At 59.1% G+C, this 17,534-nt stretch overlaps 2 protein-coding genes across 2 annotated transcripts; both read left to right on the top strand.

Annotated features, from left to right (window-relative positions):
- Positions 1-1,311: 1,311 nt before the first annotated feature.
- On the top strand, positions 1,312-5,619 carry LOC105858588 (cytochrome P450 2D17-like). The gene is made up of 9 exons (XM_076006949.1): positions 1,312-1,634; positions 2,329-2,500; positions 2,969-3,121; positions 3,211-3,371; positions 3,831-4,007; positions 4,192-4,333; positions 4,552-4,739; positions 5,127-5,268; positions 5,368-5,619. Exons 1-9 carry the CDS (start codon positions 1,446-1,448, stop codon positions 5,544-5,546), a joined length of 1,503 nt encoding a protein of 500 aa, XP_075863064.1. The 5' UTR covers positions 1,312-1,445; the 3' UTR covers positions 5,547-5,619.
- Positions 5,620-11,775: 6,156 nt separating this feature from the next.
- CYP2D93 (cytochrome P450 family 2 subfamily D member 93) lies at positions 11,776-16,085 on the top strand. The gene is made up of 9 exons (XM_020287808.2): positions 11,776-12,090; positions 12,791-12,962; positions 13,431-13,583; positions 13,672-13,832; positions 14,291-14,467; positions 14,652-14,793; positions 15,012-15,199; positions 15,593-15,734; positions 15,834-16,085. Exons 1-9 carry the CDS (start codon positions 11,902-11,904, stop codon positions 16,010-16,012), a joined length of 1,503 nt encoding a protein of 500 aa, XP_020143397.2. The 5' UTR covers positions 11,776-11,901; the 3' UTR covers positions 16,013-16,085.
- The last annotated feature ends 1,449 nt before the right edge of the window (positions 16,086-17,534 follow it).

Genomic DNA, 17,534 nt, shown 5'->3' on the forward strand with positions numbered 1-17,534 from the left:
AGAAAAATAGAAAGAAATTAACTGGACAAGTTAATATATATATATATTACACAGGTTTGGTGGCGCATGCCTCTCAGTTATTCAGGAGGCTGAGGCAGGAGGATTGCTTGAGCCCAGGAGCCTGAGGTTGCTGTGACCTAGGCTGATGCCACGGCACTCTAGCCTGGGCAACAGAGTGAGACTCTATCTCAATAAAAAAAAATTATATAAATCCAAGAAGGTCAAAGTCCAAGGAGGGTAAAGTCAAAGCAGTCTACACCTACCCACGCCATAAACTGTCAAAGGACAGAGAAGTCTGAAAGCAGCAGTGCCTCACAGGCAAACGTCGTCAATAACATGAACATCACATTGGTAATCAAAACCATGGAGGCCAGAAAGCAGTGGAGGACAATATCCACAGGAAGTAACTGGGATCCAGTAACTGTAGGATCCTGTGTAATCCCGGCTCTGGCTCCGCCAGTTGGCCTGTCAGGGTGACTGGGGAGCTCTGCGGACAACCATGTTGCCTCCCGATGGCCAGATTCAGACTTGGCCCAGCCAGGCCAGAGCACAGGGTTCTGGGCCCCAGCATAGCCGGATGACAGCGCTGAGACTCCCTGACAACAACCTCCAGATGGCAGAGTTCCCCCCAAGAAAACTGAGAGGCGGGACACTGTGTGCTGGGGCTGCACGTGTGTGTGTGTGTGTGTGTGTGTGTGTGTGTGTGTGTGTGTGTGTGTGTGAATACATGTGCCTTGAATCTGAGTTGGTGCTCATGTATTGTCTGAGTGTGCATGGTTTTGAGAGCGTAAATGTGTGTGCCTGTGTGTGAGCACGTGGGTAAGTATCTGGACGAGTAACAGGGTGTGTGATCCGGGTGTCTGTGCGTGTGCGTGTGCAGCATGGAGTAAAGGCACTCGCCCCTTGGTCCCTCTGAACATCACACCTCTCTAAGCCCAAGGTAGGTGCAGATGACAGGCAAGGGGGTGGAGGCCTCTCAGAAACAGGCAGGTGAGGTGGGCTAAGGACAAGGACAGGTTGTGGGGGGAGCTCATGAGCACACGATGGGGAGAGGTGGGTGGCAAGGTCCAGTCAGACCAGGGCTCTCCCAGGAGCCTGTGCAGAGCTGGGGAGTTGGAGGTGGGGAAGGGGGGCTGCTCCTCCTGCCCGACCTGCTCCAGCCCCTGCCCTTGGGTAAGCACCTGGGGACGGGAGCAGCGACAGGACCTCTGGATCCATCCTCGCAGCTACCCTGCCCTGCCCTGGCCCTGAACCCTGTGCCAGCACAATCAACACAACGAGTTGGCTCACAGCACAGGGCAAAGTCCAGCGTCACCTGCCTTCATAAGGAAACAGCACAGACTGCTTGGGCACTCAGGGTGTGCCAGGAGGCTCCTGCCTGGGCCTAGGAGCGTGGACTGCTGGAGTGACAGGAGTTACTGGAGGAGTCCAGTGGACAGGCAGCCATGGGGCTGCTGACGGGGGACCTGCTGACACCCTTGGCTTTGGCCGTGGTCATCTTCCTACTCTTGGTGGACCTCATGCACCGGCGCCCACGCTGGGCTGCACGCTACCCGCCAGGCCCCATGTCACTGCCGGGGCTGGGCAACGCGCTGCAGGTGGACTTCCAGGACATATCCCATTCCTTTGGCAAGGTGAGGGAGTTGGTGTTGGAACACAGCAGGGCCCTGGTCATCCCCCAGCAGGAGACATGCTTGGTGGGTAAAACACAGTCTGGATTAGGAGCTGGGCCCAGAAGAGGAAGCAGGTGTGAGGGGCTTTCTGTGGAGGGCATTTGTGCAGGACCTGAGGGACAGTCTGGAATTTCCAAAAGAAAAGGTCTGGGAGAGCAAAGGCCTGGAGGTGAGGCAGGACTGGGCAATAGATTTTTAAGCCCGTTGGACAGCACAGAATCTGTGGAAGCCCCAAGTCCCTTCTGATGAAACAGAGGGAACGTTCTGGGGAATGGGAAGGTCAGTGTCCTAAGCACCATGTAAATAGAAAACTGGGGTGCAGAGGTGCAGGGACCCAATTCAAATGTTTTATTGTTTTTGGTCCGTGGGCCTCAAGCTCACCTCCTTAACCCTTAGTTTCCTCATCTGTAAAATGGGATGATAATGGGCTACTGTCAATTTTGGTCATTCTTGCTAGATCATAGATACCTGGGTTGTTGGATGCAAACTGAGCTCCTCAAATGTAGAGACTGGTACCCCCAGGATCTGGAGTGCACATTTTGTCCTTGAATTGGTGGGCTACCACAGGCCCCAGGTTCTCACAAGGCGTTATGGTGAGCCCCGAACCAGCAGCCAGGGACCCTGGCTTCATGGACGCCCCACCCTCGTCCTACAGCTGCGGCGCCGCTTCGGGGACGTGTACAGCCTGCAGCTGGCCTCGGAACCGGCGGTCGTGCTCAACGGGCTGGAGGCCGTGCGCGAGGCGCTGGTGAAGCACAACGAGGACACTGCCGACCGGCCGCCTTCGTCTGTCTCTCAGCACCTGGGCCACAGGCCACACGCGGAAGGCAAGTGAGCACAGCCACTGCGCTGCGAGAACGGGGCAAACGAGCACTTCCCAGATACCGATCTGGGCGAGTGGGGACCAGACCGTGGACTAGGCACGGAGAGAAGGCCAGTGGGTGGTTGGAGAGAGCAGGGCAGGGAACAGCCTGCTTGGGGGGGAGACCCTGGGGGGGGTGGGCCAGAGGGGCGACTCACAGCGGCCACGCGGGGGCGTCGCACTCGGTGTGGGCGGGCGGGGCAGGCAGCGTCCTCCCTGGAAGGAACCGTGGTCATGGCGCGCAGGGCACAGCTGGGCCCCAGGCCTCCCCGACCCAGGGAACCCACAGCCGGCGACCAAAGTGGAGAAGCAAGAGCCGGACCCCAGAGTCAGGGTCAAGGTGGGCGGGGCCACAGCCCCTCGGAGCGGAAATGGGAAAGTGGGCGGGGCAAAGTATTCGGGCCACGCCCACCCTCCCCTGCCCCGCCCCCAGGGGTGATCATGGCGCGTTACGGGCCCGCGTGGCGCGAGCAGCGGCGCTTCTCCTTGTCCACTCTGCGCTTCTTCGGTCTGGGCAAGAAGTCGCTGGAGCTGTGGGTGATCGAGGAGGCCGCCTGCCTCTGTGCCGCCTTCGCCGAACACGCTGGTAAGAGACCGGGGCAGGGGCAGGGTCGACCCGGGAGGTGGGGCCGGGGCGGGAGAAGAGCAGCCTCCCTGACCCGCATGCCGCCCCAGCACAGCCCTTTAGCCCCAACGCGCTGCTGAACAAAGCGGTGGGCAACGTGATCGCGTCCCTCACCTACGGGCGCCGCTTCGAGTACGACGACCAGCGCTTCCTCAGGCTAATGGAATTATTGAAGGAGCGAAGTCAGCAGCACTCTGGCTACCTGATGCAGGTGTGTGTGGGGGGCGATAGGGGCTGTTGGATTCTGTGCAGAGCTAGCTCCCTGCAGGTGCCCCCACCTGCAGCTGGGCCTCCATGGAGGAGGGTTGCACACAGAGGCCAGGGAAAGGGCATTCCTGGAGAGCCCACTGCAAGAGGCAGAGCAGGGAGGAGGCAGGAAATCTCAGACAAGGCTAATAGGAGAGGTGTACCCAGGGTGGTGGGACACCAGAGAGGACAAAGGAGGCCGGGCTTCCAGGAAATATCGGGAACCAACAAGCCCATGAGATTTCCATCTTAGGGTTGTCCTTGTGTCAGCCCAGGGCCAGGAGACAGTGTGGAGACTCCCATGTGGGGAGGGACCAGGTCAATGGTGGGGACAGGCAGGTGGTGCATCCTTTGGGTTTGGAGACTGGTGCGAGTGAATGCTGAGCACAGGAGGGACCCAGACCCCGTTGTGTGACTGGCACAGGTGGTGATGGCTCTCCCAGTGCTCCTGCGCATCCCATGGCTGGCTGGCAAGGTGATCTCTGCCCAGAAGGCTTTCATGGCCCTGCTGGATGAGTTGGTGACCGAGCACAGGATGACACGGGACCCGGCCCAGCCACCCCGAGACCTGACTGACGCCTTCCTGGCCGAGGTGGAGAAGGTGAGGGCCACTGACAGAGACAAGGACAGAGGCTGCGGCTACTGGGATCCCTGAGGAGTGAGGCGAGGCCAGGCAGGATGGAGCTGGTGCACCACCCTATGAGCAAGGCTGACAGATGCAGCATGAGGGGTCATTTGGGGGCTTCCTCCTCTGCCCCCTGACCCCACCCTCTGTGCCCGGTCAGGCCAAGGGGAACCCCGAGAGCAGCTTCAACGATGATAACCTGCGCCTGGTGGTGGCTGACCTGTTCTCCGCTGGGATGGAGACCTCCTCGACCACACTGGCCTGGGCCCTGCTGCTCATGATCCTACACCCGGATGTGCAGCGTGAGCCCGGCTGCGGTCTGGTGGGGCGGCCGAGGGAGGAGAGGTACAGGCAGGGGCCCCTGAGCTTCATTCTGACACCCCAGGCCCAAGCACAGCCGGAGCCACGCTCTCTAAGAGTGACCTTCTCCTCAGGTGGCCCAGCCCCCAGCACAGGACTCAGGAGAGGGTCAGGGTCCAGCTGCCGAGTTTTGACCCTTGTGGGACACTTGTCTGTCCAGGCCGTGTCCAACAGGAGATTGACGAAGTGATAGGGCAGGTGCGGAGACCAGAAATGGGTGACCAGGCCCACATGCCCTACACGACTGCTGTGATTCACGAGGTGCAGCGCTTCGCGGACATCGTCCCCCTGGGTGTGCCCCACATGACAACCCGTGACATCGAAGTGAAGGGCTTCCTCATCCCCAAGGTAAGACTGCGGCTGGGGCCAGGCTGGGTACACAAGTCACCGTGTCGTAACTTCCACGGGGAGAGCCTGCCCAGCCTGGGTGTGGGCTGCAGAGCAGGGGCAAGGTGGGCCTATCTGCTCGGATCCCCAGTCAACTGGGGAAGACAAAGCAGAACTTGCCCCAGAGGATCTGTCTCTGCAGGGGTGGGTGGTGGGGAGGGCGCTCATGGGATGCGTGACTCAGCCCTGCCTCCGGGTCAGAGAGTTAGGAAAAGCTCCAGAGGCCCAGGGTTCCTTGATAGTGCTGGGATGAGTGCCAGGCAGAGCATGTGCCCCATTGCTTTGGTGGCAGGAGTCTGGGCGTACTATGCTCCTAGTCCCCACTCAGGCCAGGCATCTCTTTCCCAGGGGACAACACTCCTCACCAACCTGTCATCGGTGCTGAAGGACGAGGCGGTCTGGGAGAAGCCCTTCCGCTTCCACCCCGAACACTTCTTGGACTCTCAGGGTCGCTTTGTGAAGCCCGAGGCCTTCATGCCCTTCTCAGCAGGTGCCTGTGGGCTGCCCCACCCCCTGCCCTCTTCCATGGAGTCTTGGGAGGGTAGAGCCCAGGACCCAGGGACACTGATCCCCCCTTGCCCACCCACAGGCCGCCGCGCGTGCCTCGGGGAGCCCCTGGCCCGCATGGAGCTCTTCCTCTTCTTCACCTGCCTCCTGCAGCGCTTCAGCTTCTCCGTGCCTCCAGGGCACCCCCGGCCCAGCGACCACGGTGTCTGTCACTTCCTGGTTACCCCCTGCCCATACCAGCTTTGTGCTGTGCCCCGCTAGAGGCCCAAACCAAGCCCCAACCTTCTCCCCACCCAGGGGCCCTGATGTCCAATAAACCAACGTGCTTTGCCCACCTTGGCCCCCTGAACACGGCTGGCTGCCATGGGGCCTCACAGCCTCTTGGGGACAGCCCACCCCACCTTATCCATCCTGCCCCATTTGACACATGGATTTGTTGAGGTTCAGAAGATGTCAGCCAACCCCCCATGTACCCCAATGTCCTGACTGACTCAGCTGTGCCCAGTTGTGACAAGGACTCTGTGGTCCTGGCTTCTGGGGGAGGGGCCAGACTGGGCTGCCCAGAGGCGGTGGTCCGAACATGGGGGGCAGAGGGCAGCACTCTGCCTGGAGAGCCACATTTCAGGCCCTGCTGGGCCCACCTGCCAGCAGCCCTGCCAGCACCGTCCCGTTACCTCCCTTCACGTTTGACACCCCAAGAAGGGAGAGAAGTCCAGGAGGGTCACAAGGTGAAGTGCCAGGGTTACTAGCCACGGCTGAGTCATCAGGTGCCAGAACATTCTCTGGGAAGACCTGATGCAAGCCCAGGGGTCAGCCACCTTCCAGAGCGTCTCAGTCACCCCACGATGGGAATGGCCAGCTTCCTTGACCTTCAGGGACACTGTGTCCAGACCCTGAGCAGTGAGCAGTCACCACCCGGGGCCAGGCTGGAGCCAGCAGATGACAGTTGTCTGAGCTGCAACCCACGGCGCCGTCCTCTCAGTGTCTGGGTCATGCAGGGCCCACGGGTTTGGCCGGGGCGGGGAGTGAGCCCCGTGGGCTACAGGCCCGCTCTAGGGGTAGGGATCAAGTGTGGATGCATGTGGCACTGGGGTGGGCAGAGGAGAAGGAGATGGGGGCAGCTGAGAGGATGAGGCCCTGGCTCTAGTCCTTGTTCTGCCACTGCCCTGTGTGACCGCCGGCTCCTGCTTCCCTGACCCGGCTTCTGGTCCCATCTGCCAGGGGGAAAGTTATGCCAGAGGGCCACCTAGCCCTGTCTTCCTTCTCTGACCTCTGCGACTGACCCTTGCTGGCCTGGAGCCCTCACCAAGGCCAGAGACCACTGTCCTCCACCTCTGTGCCCACCCCCAGCATGGGCCGGTCTAGATGGGCACCTGGGCAGCGCCCTGGTTTCTAATGACCGCATGTTTCCTGAGTTCGGGGCAGACCCTCTGGTGCACTTAGGGTACAGGCTGGCACAGAACCAAAGACACTCAGAGCAGAAGCCACCCCAGGGCTTCTTTTGCCAGAGGACCCCTAGAGCATCGTGACAGGTTCCCACCACCGCTTTCACAAATGCCCTCGTGACAGGGGGCTGCCCAGCTCTCAGCGCTGCAGGGACCTTAGCATGTCCCCTGCTCCGAGTGGGAAAGCTGGCCGGGCACGAGGTGGTCTTGCTGCCGCTGAGGGGCAGGGAGTGCGGATGCGGCCAGGCTGCCTTTGTCTGAGGAGACTGGGGTTGCTCGCAGGAGGCAGCGGACCCTGCAGAAGCAGCAGGACTTATTGGACACCTTTGATTCGTGGCTCTGAATCTCGGGGTTGTCACAGGCTGGGGCCCTGCTCAGCCTGAGCTTCCTCAGGAGTGGGGTGACCCAGCCTCTGGACTTTTGCTCCTTGCTCTCCACGTGAGAGGCCTCTGGCAGCCACAAACAGGCATTCTCTGTGGGTACCGTGCCGCGAGGAACCTTGTCCCAGGCCAGGGATGAACTGCTCTCCTAGGCCGCCTGGGGGTCGGGCGAGCTGTGATGACAGGGCGCAGGTATGCAGGCAGCCCAGGGAGTGACCAGGCTTCCTTCAACCCCAGGAGGCTCATGGGAAGGTCAAGGCGTCCCACTGCCTGGCTTTCGTCCCCCTGTATTGAGCCTGGCTTCTTCATCTTAGGCCTGAGTGTTGATGGCTGTAAGACATTTTCCTTCCTTCTTGCCTTGTCCCCGACATCGGGAGAGCTGAGAATTATCCGTGGGGCTCTCTCACAGGCCCTAGCCAGACATGCAGACCTCCAAGGCCCTGCCTGCCTGAGCAACCAGCCCCATGCAGCTGCAGGACAACACAGTAACACCCAGGCCAGTCTCCCTTCCCTTCTCTCTCAGGCTGTCTGGGACCTGCCGGGCCTCTGGCCTGCTGTCCCCTTGTGCACTCATGACGAAAGAAGAAAGCTGTGTATTTCCCCTTGGTGTGTGGATGGCGTCATAAGTGCTGGCAGCCACCCTGAATGATGAGCGGGGCTGTCTCTTGCTTTTGCAGTGTGCCCCTAACAAGCATTCCAGGGTTTATAGAAGCAAGAAGTGTCGGTTTGAAAAATTCAAGTAGCATCAAACTTCCCAACAGCGGCCCCTAAAGGGTGACATGATTAAAAATGTTTTAGGGCTCAAGTGGTGGCTCACACCTGTAATCCTAGCACTCTAGGAGGCCAAGGCGGGAAGATTGCTTGAGCTCAGGAGTTCCAGACCAGCCTGAGCAAAAGCCAACTGCCGTCTATACAATAAATAGAATGAAATTAGCCAAACAACTCAAAATAGAAAAAATTACCCCAGCACAAATGTGTGTGCCTGTAGTCCCAGCTACTCAGGAGGCTGAGGCAGGCGGATTGCTGGAGCCCAGGAGTTTGAGGTTGCTGTGAGCTATGCTGACGCCACGGCACTCTAAGCCAGGGCAAGAGAGTGAGACACTGTCTAAAAAAAAAAGAAAGAAAGAAAGAAAGAAAAATGTCTTCAAACTTCCACAGGAAAAATGACATGAATGTAGAATTCAATACCCAGCCAAACTATTAGTCATGTGTAGATCACGACATTTTCAAACATTGTGGGTCTCACCAACACTTCTCAGACGGGCAGTGAGGTCTGAAAATGGCACGTCTCCAACAAGTAACCATCCATGGGCGCCAAGAAAAATGGACAAAATCTTCAAACTCCCCTTGCAGGACTCTAGAAAGTAACCAAATCTCAACGCACATGAGTGCTTATCCAAGAAACATGGCTGTGTCTCAGAAAGAACAGCAGCCTCTGGGGTATTTTCACTTGGTCTTTTCATGTCTCCCAGTGTGCAAGTGAGAGATGGCCATGAGAAAGGACAGCCCGCTTCCAGGTGATGCCTGGCAGCAGGCAGAGGGAGCCCCTGGGGCGGGAGCATTTTCAAAGCCTCATTGCCAAGAATTGTCCCTGTTTCACCTGTCTGCAATTTCCCGGGAGGATGCCACTTGCAGGGATGTCTGCATTTGTCCTGAGCACGTTCCTCAAGAGAGTTCAGTGACAGTAAATGAGGGCCATAGGCCGAGCGCGGTGGCTCACGCCTGTAATCCTAGCATTCTGGGAGGCTGAGGCAGGTGGACTACTCAAGGTCAGGAGTTCGAAACGAGCCTGAGAGAACCCCGTCTCTACTAAAATTAGGAAGAAATTAATTGACCAACTAAAAGTATGTATACAAAATATTAGCCGGGCACGGTGGCGCCTGCCTGTAGTCCCAGCTACTCGGGAGGCTGAGGCAGGAGGATTGCTTGAGCCCAGGAGATTGACATTGCTGTGAGCTAGGCTGATGCCACAGCACTCACTCTAGCCTGGGCAACAAAGCAAGACTCTGTCTCAAAAAAAAAAAATTAAAAAAAAATAAAATCAGGGCCATGGATGAAACCTGGAGCCACCTGAGGCAATGGATACCAGTTGGGGCAAACATTACACAAACCAAAAGCCCTGAAAGAAGAAACTGGGGCATGAGGTGTCCATAGGCGCTTTGAGAAGCTATGTCCCCTTCCTGGGACCGTAGGAGGCCACATACCTTTGGAAGGTGGCATGCAGCTGTGCGCATGATCAGGAAGACCCGGGCGCTGAAGCACTCACCTCTGGCTGAGCCTGAGCGCCTGCGCCAACAGGAGGTAAAGGCGAAGGGAACATTGTGAACGGCCTGGCTGGGGGCTGCCAGCGTGACCCCACAGACACAGCCCCGCGGCCAAGATGGGAGGTTTAGGGTTCAGCCATCCAAGGAAATCTCGGACAGGGCATTGCTGACCACTGAGTACACACTTCAGTGGCCACAGCTAACAAGGAATGCAGGCGTTACCGAATTATTCAGAAAAGTCACCAAGCAATGACATGGCTACCATTCAACAACCACCCTGGTCAGGGAAGAGAGTCTGACTGCAGAGGTGCCACGTTGGAGTATTTGGAATGTCTACTTGTTAACAAAATGTTTCGAGGCTTGCAAAGGAACAGGAAAGTTAGGCCCATACACAAGGGAAAAACTAATCAGTGGAAACCATCCCTAATGGCGAAATTACTAGACAAGACGTTAAATCAGCTCATTTAAATCTGTTCACAGAGGCCAGGCACAGGGGTCATGTGTGTAATCCTAGCACCCTGGGAGGCCGAGGAGGGAGGATCACTTCAGGTCAGGAGTTGAGACCAGCCTCAGCAAGAGGGAGACCCCATCTACACCCAAAAGAGAAAAATTAGCCCGGTTTTCTGGCACACACCTGTAGTCCCAGCTACTTGGGAGGCTGAGGCAGGAGGATTGCTTGGGCCTAGGAGCTTGAGGTTGCTATGGTGATATCAGGGCAACAGAGCAAGACTCCCTCAAGAAAAAAGAAGAAAGAATGAGTGAACGTGGAGATGGGTCAACTTAGATTGTCCCCTTTGAGGAACGGACACAAGAATGAAACACCACAGTCAGAGCGTGGTGAGACACCATCAAACATTACAAGAACACACATGATGTGAGTGCCTGTAAAGACGACACATGTGAAGCACTAGAAGGAAAATTTGAAGAAATAATGGCTGAAAAGTTGCCCCAAATGAGGAAATACATTAATGTACACATCCAAGAAGGCAGGGCGTGTTGGCTCACGCCTATAATCCTAGCACTCTAGGAGGCTGAGGCGGACAGATAGTTTGAGCTCAGAAGTTCCAGATCAGCCTGAGTGAGAGCCAAACTGCATCTCTACTAAAAGAAAAATAGAAAGAAATTAACTGGACAAGTTAATATATATATATATATTACACAGGTTTGGTGGCGCATGCCTCTCAGTTACTCAGGAGGCTGAGGCAGGAGGATCGCTTGAGCCCAGGAGCCTGAGGTTGCTGTGAGCTAGGCTGATGCCACGGCACTCTAGCCTGGGCAACAGAGTGAGACTCTATCTCAATAAAAAAAAATTATATAAATCCAGGAAGGTCAAAGTCCAAGGAGGGTAAAGTCAAAGCAGTCTACACCTACCCACGCCATAAACTGTCAAAGGACAGAGAAGTCTGAAAGCAGCAGCGCCTCACAGGCAAACGTCGTCAATAACATGAACATCAGATTGGTAATCAAAACCATGGAGGCCAGAACGCAGTGGAGGACAATATCCACAGGAAGTAACTGGGATCCAGTAACTGTGGGATCCTGTGTAATCCCGGCTCTGGCTCCGCCAGTTGGCCTGTCAGGGTGACTGGGGAGCTCTGCGGACACCTGTTGCCTCCCGATGGCCAGATTCAGACTTGGCCCAGCCAGGCCAGAGCACAGGGGTCTGGGCCCCAGCATAGCCGGGTGACGGCCTTGAGACTTCCTGACAGCAACCTCCAGATGGCAGAGTCCACCCCCCCCAGAAAACTGAGAAGTGGGACACTGTGTGCTGGGGCTGCATGTGTGTGTCTGTATGTGTGTGTGAATACATGTGCCTTGAATGTGAGTTGGTGCTCATGTATTGTCTGAGTGTGCATGGTTTTGAGAGCGTAAATGTGTGTGCCTGTGTGTGAGCACGTGGGTAAGTATCTGGACGAGTAACAGGGTGTGTGATCCGGGTGTCTGTGCGTGTGCGTGTGCAGCGTGGAGTAAAGGCACTCGCCCCTTGGTCCCTCTGAACATCACACCTCTCTAAGCCCAAGGCAGGTGCAGATGACAGGCAAGGCAATGGAGGCTTCTCAGAAACAGGCAGGTGAGGTGGGCTAAGGACAAGGACAGGTTGTGGGGGGAGCTCATGAGCACACGATGGGGAGAGGTGGGTGGCAAGGTCCAGTCAGACCAGGGCTCTCCCAGGAGCCCGTGCAGAGCTGGGGAGTTGGAGGTGGGGAAAGGGGGCTGCTCCTCCTGCCCGACCTGCTCCAGCCCCTGCCCTTGGGTAAGCACCTGGGGACGGGAGCAGCCACAAGGACCTCTGGATCCATCCTCGCAGCTACCCTGCCCTGCCCTGGCCCTGGACCCTGTGGCAGCACAGTCAACACAACGAGTTGGCTCACAGCACAGGGCAAAGTCCAGCGTCACCTGCCTTCATAAGGAAACAGCACAGACTGCTTGGGCACTCAGGGTGTGCCAGGAGGCTCCTGCCTGGGCCTAGGAGCGTGGACTGCTGGGGTGACAGGAGTTACTGGAGGAGTCCAGTGGACAGGCAGCCATGGGGCTGCTGACGGGGGACCTGCTGACACCCTTGGCTTTGGCCGTGGTCATCTTCCTACTCTTGGTGGACCTCATGCACCGGCGCCCACGCTGGGCTGCACGCTACCCGCCAGGCCCCATGTCACTGCCGGGGCTGGGCAACGCGCTGCAGGTGGACTTCCAGGACATATCCCATTCCTTTGGCAAGGTGAGGGAGGTGGTGTTGGAACACAGCAGGGGCCTGGTCATCCCCCAGCAGGAGACATGCTTGGTGGGTAAAACACAGTCTGGATTAGGAGCTGGGCCCAGAAGAGGAAGCAGATGTGAGGGTCTCCCTGGGGAGAGCATTTGTGCAGGGCCTGAGGGACAGTCTGGAATTTCCAAAAGAAAAGGTCTGGGAGAGCAAAGGCCTGGAGGTGAAGCAGGACTGGGAAATGGGTTTTTAAGACCGTTGGACAGCACAGAATCTGTGGAAGCCCCAAGTCCCTTCTGATGAAACAGAGGGAACGTTCTGGGGAATGGGAGGGAGGTCAGGGTCCTAAGCACCATGTAAATGAGAAAACTGGGGTGGAGAGAGGTGCAGGGACCCGGTTCAAATGTTTTATTGTTGTTGGTCCCTGGGCCTCAAGCTCACCTCCTTAACCCTTAGTTTCCTCATCTGTAAAATGGGATGATAATGGGCTACTGTCAATTTCGGTGATTCTTGCTAGATGATACATACCTGGGTTGTTGGATGCAAACTGAGCTCCTCAAATGTAGAGACTGGGACCCCTAGGATCTGGAGTGCACATTTTGTACTTGAATTGGTGGGCTGCCACAGGCCCCAGGTTCTCACAAGGCGTTATGGTGAGCCCCGAACCAGCAGCCAGGGACCCTGGCTTCATGGACGCCCCACCCTCGTCCTACAGCTGCGGCGCCGCTTCGGGGACGTGTACAGCCTGCAGCTGGCCTCCAAGCCGGCGGTCGTGCTCAACGGGCTGGAGGCCGTGCGCGAGGCCCTGGTGAAGCACAACGAGGACACTGCCGACCGGCCGCCTTCGTCCGTCTCTCAGCACCTGGGCCACAGGCCACACGCGGAAGGCAAGTGAGCACAGCCACTGCGCTGCGAGAACGGGGCAAACGAGCACTTCCCAGATACCGATCTGGGCGAGTGGGGACCAGACCGTGGACTAGGCACGGAGAGAAGGCCAGTGGGTGGTTGGAGAGAGCAGGGCAGGGAACAGCCTGCGTGGGGGGGGAGACCCTGGGGGGGGTGGGCCAGAGGGGCGACTCACGGCGGCCACGCGGGGGCGTCGCACCCGGTGTGGGCGGGCGGGGCAGGTGCGGCCTCCCTGGAAGGAACCGTGGTCATGGCGCGCAGGGCACAGCTGGGCCCCAGGCCTCCCCGACCCAGGGAAGCCACAGCGGGCGACCAAAGTGGAGAAGCAGGAGCCGGACCCCAGAGTCAGGGTCAAGGTGGGCGGGGCCAAAGCCCCTGGGAGCGGAAATGGGAAAGTGGGCGGGACAAGCATTCCGGGCCACGCCCACCCTCCCCTGCCCCGCCCCCAGGGGTGATCATGGCGCGTTACGGGCCCGCGTGGCGCGAGCAGCGGCGCTTCTCCTTGTCCACTCTGCGCTTCTTCGGTCTGGGCAAGAAGTCGCTGGAGCTGTGGGTGATCGAGGAGGCCGCCTGCCTCTGTGCCGCCTTCGCCGAACACGCTGGTAAGTGACCGGGGCAGGGGCAGGGGACGACCCGGGAGGTGGGGCCGGCCGGAGAAGAGCAGCCTCCCTGACCCGCATGCCGCCCCAGCACAGCCCTTTAGCCCCAACGCGCTGCTGAACAAAGCGGTGGGCAACGTGATCGCGTCCCTCACCTACGGGCGCCGCTTCGAGTACGACGACCAGCGCTTCCTCAGGCTAATGGAATTGGTGACGGAGCGAAGTCAGCAGAACTCTGGCTACCTGATGCAGGTGTGTGTGGGGTCGATAGGGGCAGCGGGAGTCTGTGCAGAGCTAGCTCCCTGCAGGTGCCTCCACCTGCAGCTGAGCCTCCATGGAGGATGGTTGCACACAGAGGCCAGGGAAAGGGCATTCCTGGAGAGCCCACTGCAAGAGACAGAGCAGGGAGGAGGCAGGAAATCTCAGACAAGGCTAATAGGAGAGGTGTACCCAGGGTGGTGGGACACCAGAGAGGGCAAAGGAGGCCGGGCTTCCAGGAAATATCGGGAACCAACAAGCCCATGAGATTTCCATCTTAGGGTGTCCTTGTGTCAGCCCAGGGCCAGGAGACAGTGTGGAGACTCCCATGTGGGGAGGGACCAGGACAATGTTGGGGACAGGCAGGTGGTGCATCCTTTTGGGTTTGGAGACTGGTGCGAGTGAATGCTGAGCACAGGAGGGACCCAGACCCCGTTGTGTGACTGGCACAGGTGGTGATGGCTCTCCCAGTGCTCCTGCGCATCCCATGGCTGGCTGGCAAGGTGATCTCTGCCCAGAAGGCTTTCATGGCCCTGCTGGATGAGCTGGTGACCGAGCACAGGATGACACGGGACCCGGCCCAGCCACCCCGAGACCTGACTGATGCCTTCCTGGCCGAGGTGGAGAAGGTGAGGGCCACTGACAGAGACAAGGACAAGGGCTGCGGCTACTGGGATCCCTAAGGAGTAAGGCGAGGCCAGGCAGGATGGAGCTGGTGCACCACCCTAGCAGCAGGGCTGACAGGTGCAGCATGGAGGGTCATTTGGGGGCTTCCTCCTCTGCCCCCTGACCCCACCCTCTCTGCCCGGTCAGGCCAAGGGGAACCCCGAGAGCAGCTTCAACGATGATAACCTGCGCCTGGTGGTGTCTGACCTGTTCTCCGCTGGGATGGAGACCTCCTCGACCACACTGGCCTGGGCCCTGCTGCTCATGATCCTGCACCCGGATGTGCAGCGTGAGCCCGGCTGCGGTCTGGTGGGGCGGCCGAGGGAGGAGAGGTACAGGCAGGGGCCCCTGAGCTTCATTCTGACACTCGAGACCCAAGCACAGCCGGAGCCACGCTCTGTAAGAGTGACCTTCTTCTCAGGTGGCCCAGCCCCCAGTACAGGACTCAGGAGAGAGTCAGGGTCCAGCTGCCGCGTTCTGACCCTTGTGGGACACTTGTCTGTCCAGGCCGTGTCCAACAGGAGATTGACGAAGTGATAGGGCAGGTGCGGAGACCAGAAATGGGTGACCAGGCCCACATGCCCTACACGACTGCTGTGATTCACGAGGTGCAGCGCTTCGCGGACATCATCCCCCTGGGGGTGCCCCACATGACGTCCCGTGACATCGAAGTGAAGGGCTTCCTCATCCCCAAGGTAGGACTGTGGCTTGGGCCAGGCTGGGAACACAGGTCACCCGTCCTAGCTTCCACGGGGAGAGCCTGCCCAGCCTGGGTGTGGGCTGCAGACAGGAGCAGGGTGGGCCTGACTGCTCGGAGCCCCAGTCCAGGGAGAAAACAAAGCAGAACTTTCCCCAGAGGTTCTGTCTCTGCAGGGGTAGGTGGTGGGGAGGGCGCCCATGGGATGCGTGACTCAGCCCTGCCTCCGGGTCAGAGAGTTAGGAGAAGCTCCAGAGGCCCAGGGTCCTTGATAGTGCTGGGATGAGTGCCAGGCAGAGCATGTGCCCCATTGGTGGCACATGCTTTGGTGGCAGGAGTCCGGGGATACTATGCTCCCAGTCACCACTCAGGCTAGGCATCTCTTTCCCAGGGGACAACACTCTTCACCAACCTGTCATCAGTGCTGAAGGACGAGGCGGTCTGGGAGAAGCCCTTCCGCTTCCACCCCGAACACTTCCTGGACTCTCAGGGCCGCTTTGTGAAGCCCGAGGCCTTCATGCCCTTCTCAGCAGGTGCCTGTGGGCTGCCCCACCCCCTGCCCCCTTCCTGGGAGTCTTGGGAGGGTGGAGCCCAGGACCCAGGCTCACTGATCCCCCCTTGCCCACACACAGGCCGCCGGGCGTGCCTCGGGGAGCCCCTGGCCCGCATGGAGCTCTTCCTCTTCTTCACCTGCCTCCTGCAGCGCTTCAGCTTCTCGGTGCCTCCAGGACACCCCCGGCCCAGCGACCACGGTGTCTGTCACTTCCTGGTTACCCCCTGCCCATACCAGCTTTGTGCTGTGCCCCGCTAGAGGCCCACACCAAGCCCCAACCTTCTCCCCACCCAGGGGCCCTGATGTCCAATAAACCAACGTGCTTTGCCCACCTTGGCCCCCTGAACACGGATGGCTGCCATGGGGCCTCACAGCCTCTTGGGGACAGCCCACCCCACCTTATCCATCCTGGCCCCATTTGACAGATGGATTTGTTGCGGTTCAGAAGATGTCAGCCAACCCCCACCTGTACCCCAACGCCCTGACTGACTCAGCTGTGCCCAGACTGGTGACAAGGACTCTGTGGTCCTGCCTTCAAGGGCAGGGGCCAGACTAGGCTGCCCAGAGGCGGCGGTCGGGACATGGGGGCAGAGGGCAGCACTCTACCTAGAGAGCCACATTTCAGACCCTGCTGGGCCAACCCGCCCACCTGCCAGCAGCCCTGCCAGCACCGTCCCGTTACCTCCCTTCACATTTGATACCCCAAGAAGGGAGAGAAGTCCAGGAGGGCCACAAAGTGAAGTGCCAGGGTTACCAGCCACGGCTGAGTCATCAGGTGCCAGAACATTCTCTGGGAAGACCTGATGCAAGCCCAGGGTCAGCCACCTTCCAGAGCGTCTCAGTCACCCCACAATGGGAATGGCCAGCTTCCTTGACCCTCAGAGACGCTGTGTCCAAGCCCTGAGCAGTGAGCAGTCACCACCGGGGCCAGGCTGGAGCCAGCAGATGACAGTTGTCTGAGCTGCAACCCACGGCGCCGTCCACCCAGTGTCTGGGTCATGCAGGGCCCACGGGTTTGGCCGGGGCGGGGAGTGAGCCCCGTGGGCTACAGGCCCGCTCTAGGGGTAGGAGTCAGTCAAGAAGCCAATTGGCACTGAGGTGGGCAGAGGAGAAGGAGATGGGGGCAGCTGAGAGGATGAGGCCCTGGCTCTAGTCCTTGTTCTGCCACTGCCCTGTGTGACTGCCAGCTCCTGCTTCCCTGTCCCGGCTTCTGTTCCCTTTCTGCCAGGGGGAAAGTTGTGCCAGAGGGCCACCCAGCCCTGTCTTCCTTCGCTGACCTCTGCAACTGACCCTTGCTGGCCTGGAGCCCTCACCAAGGCCAGAGACCGCTGTCCTCCACCTCTGTGCCCACCCCCAGCATGGGCCGGTCTACATGGGCACCTGGGCAGCGCCCTGGTTTCTAATGACCACCTGTTTCCTGAGTTCGGGGCAGACCCTCTGGGGCACTTAGGGTACAGGCTGGCACAGAACCACAGACACTCAGAGCAGAAGCCACCCCAGGGCTTCTTTAGCCAGAGGACCCCTAGAGCATCGTGACGGGTTCCCACCACCGCTTTCACAAATGCCCTCGTGACAGGGGGCTGCCCAGCTCACAGCGCTGCAGGGACCTTAGCCTGTCCCTTGCTCCGAGTGGGAAAGCTGGCCGGGCACGAGGTGGTCTTGCTGCCGCTGAGGGGCAGGGAGTGGGGATGCGGCCAGGCTGCCTTTGTCTGAGGAGACTAGGGTTGCTCGCAGGAGGCAGCGGACCCTGCAGAAGCAGCAGGACTTATTGGACACCTTT

The sequence above is a fragment of the Microcebus murinus genome, chromosome 10, assembly GCF_040939455.1.
Source record: "Microcebus murinus isolate Inina chromosome 10, M.murinus_Inina_mat1.0, whole genome shotgun sequence".
Taxonomy (NCBI): domain Eukaryota; kingdom Metazoa; phylum Chordata; class Mammalia; order Primates; family Cheirogaleidae; genus Microcebus; species Microcebus murinus.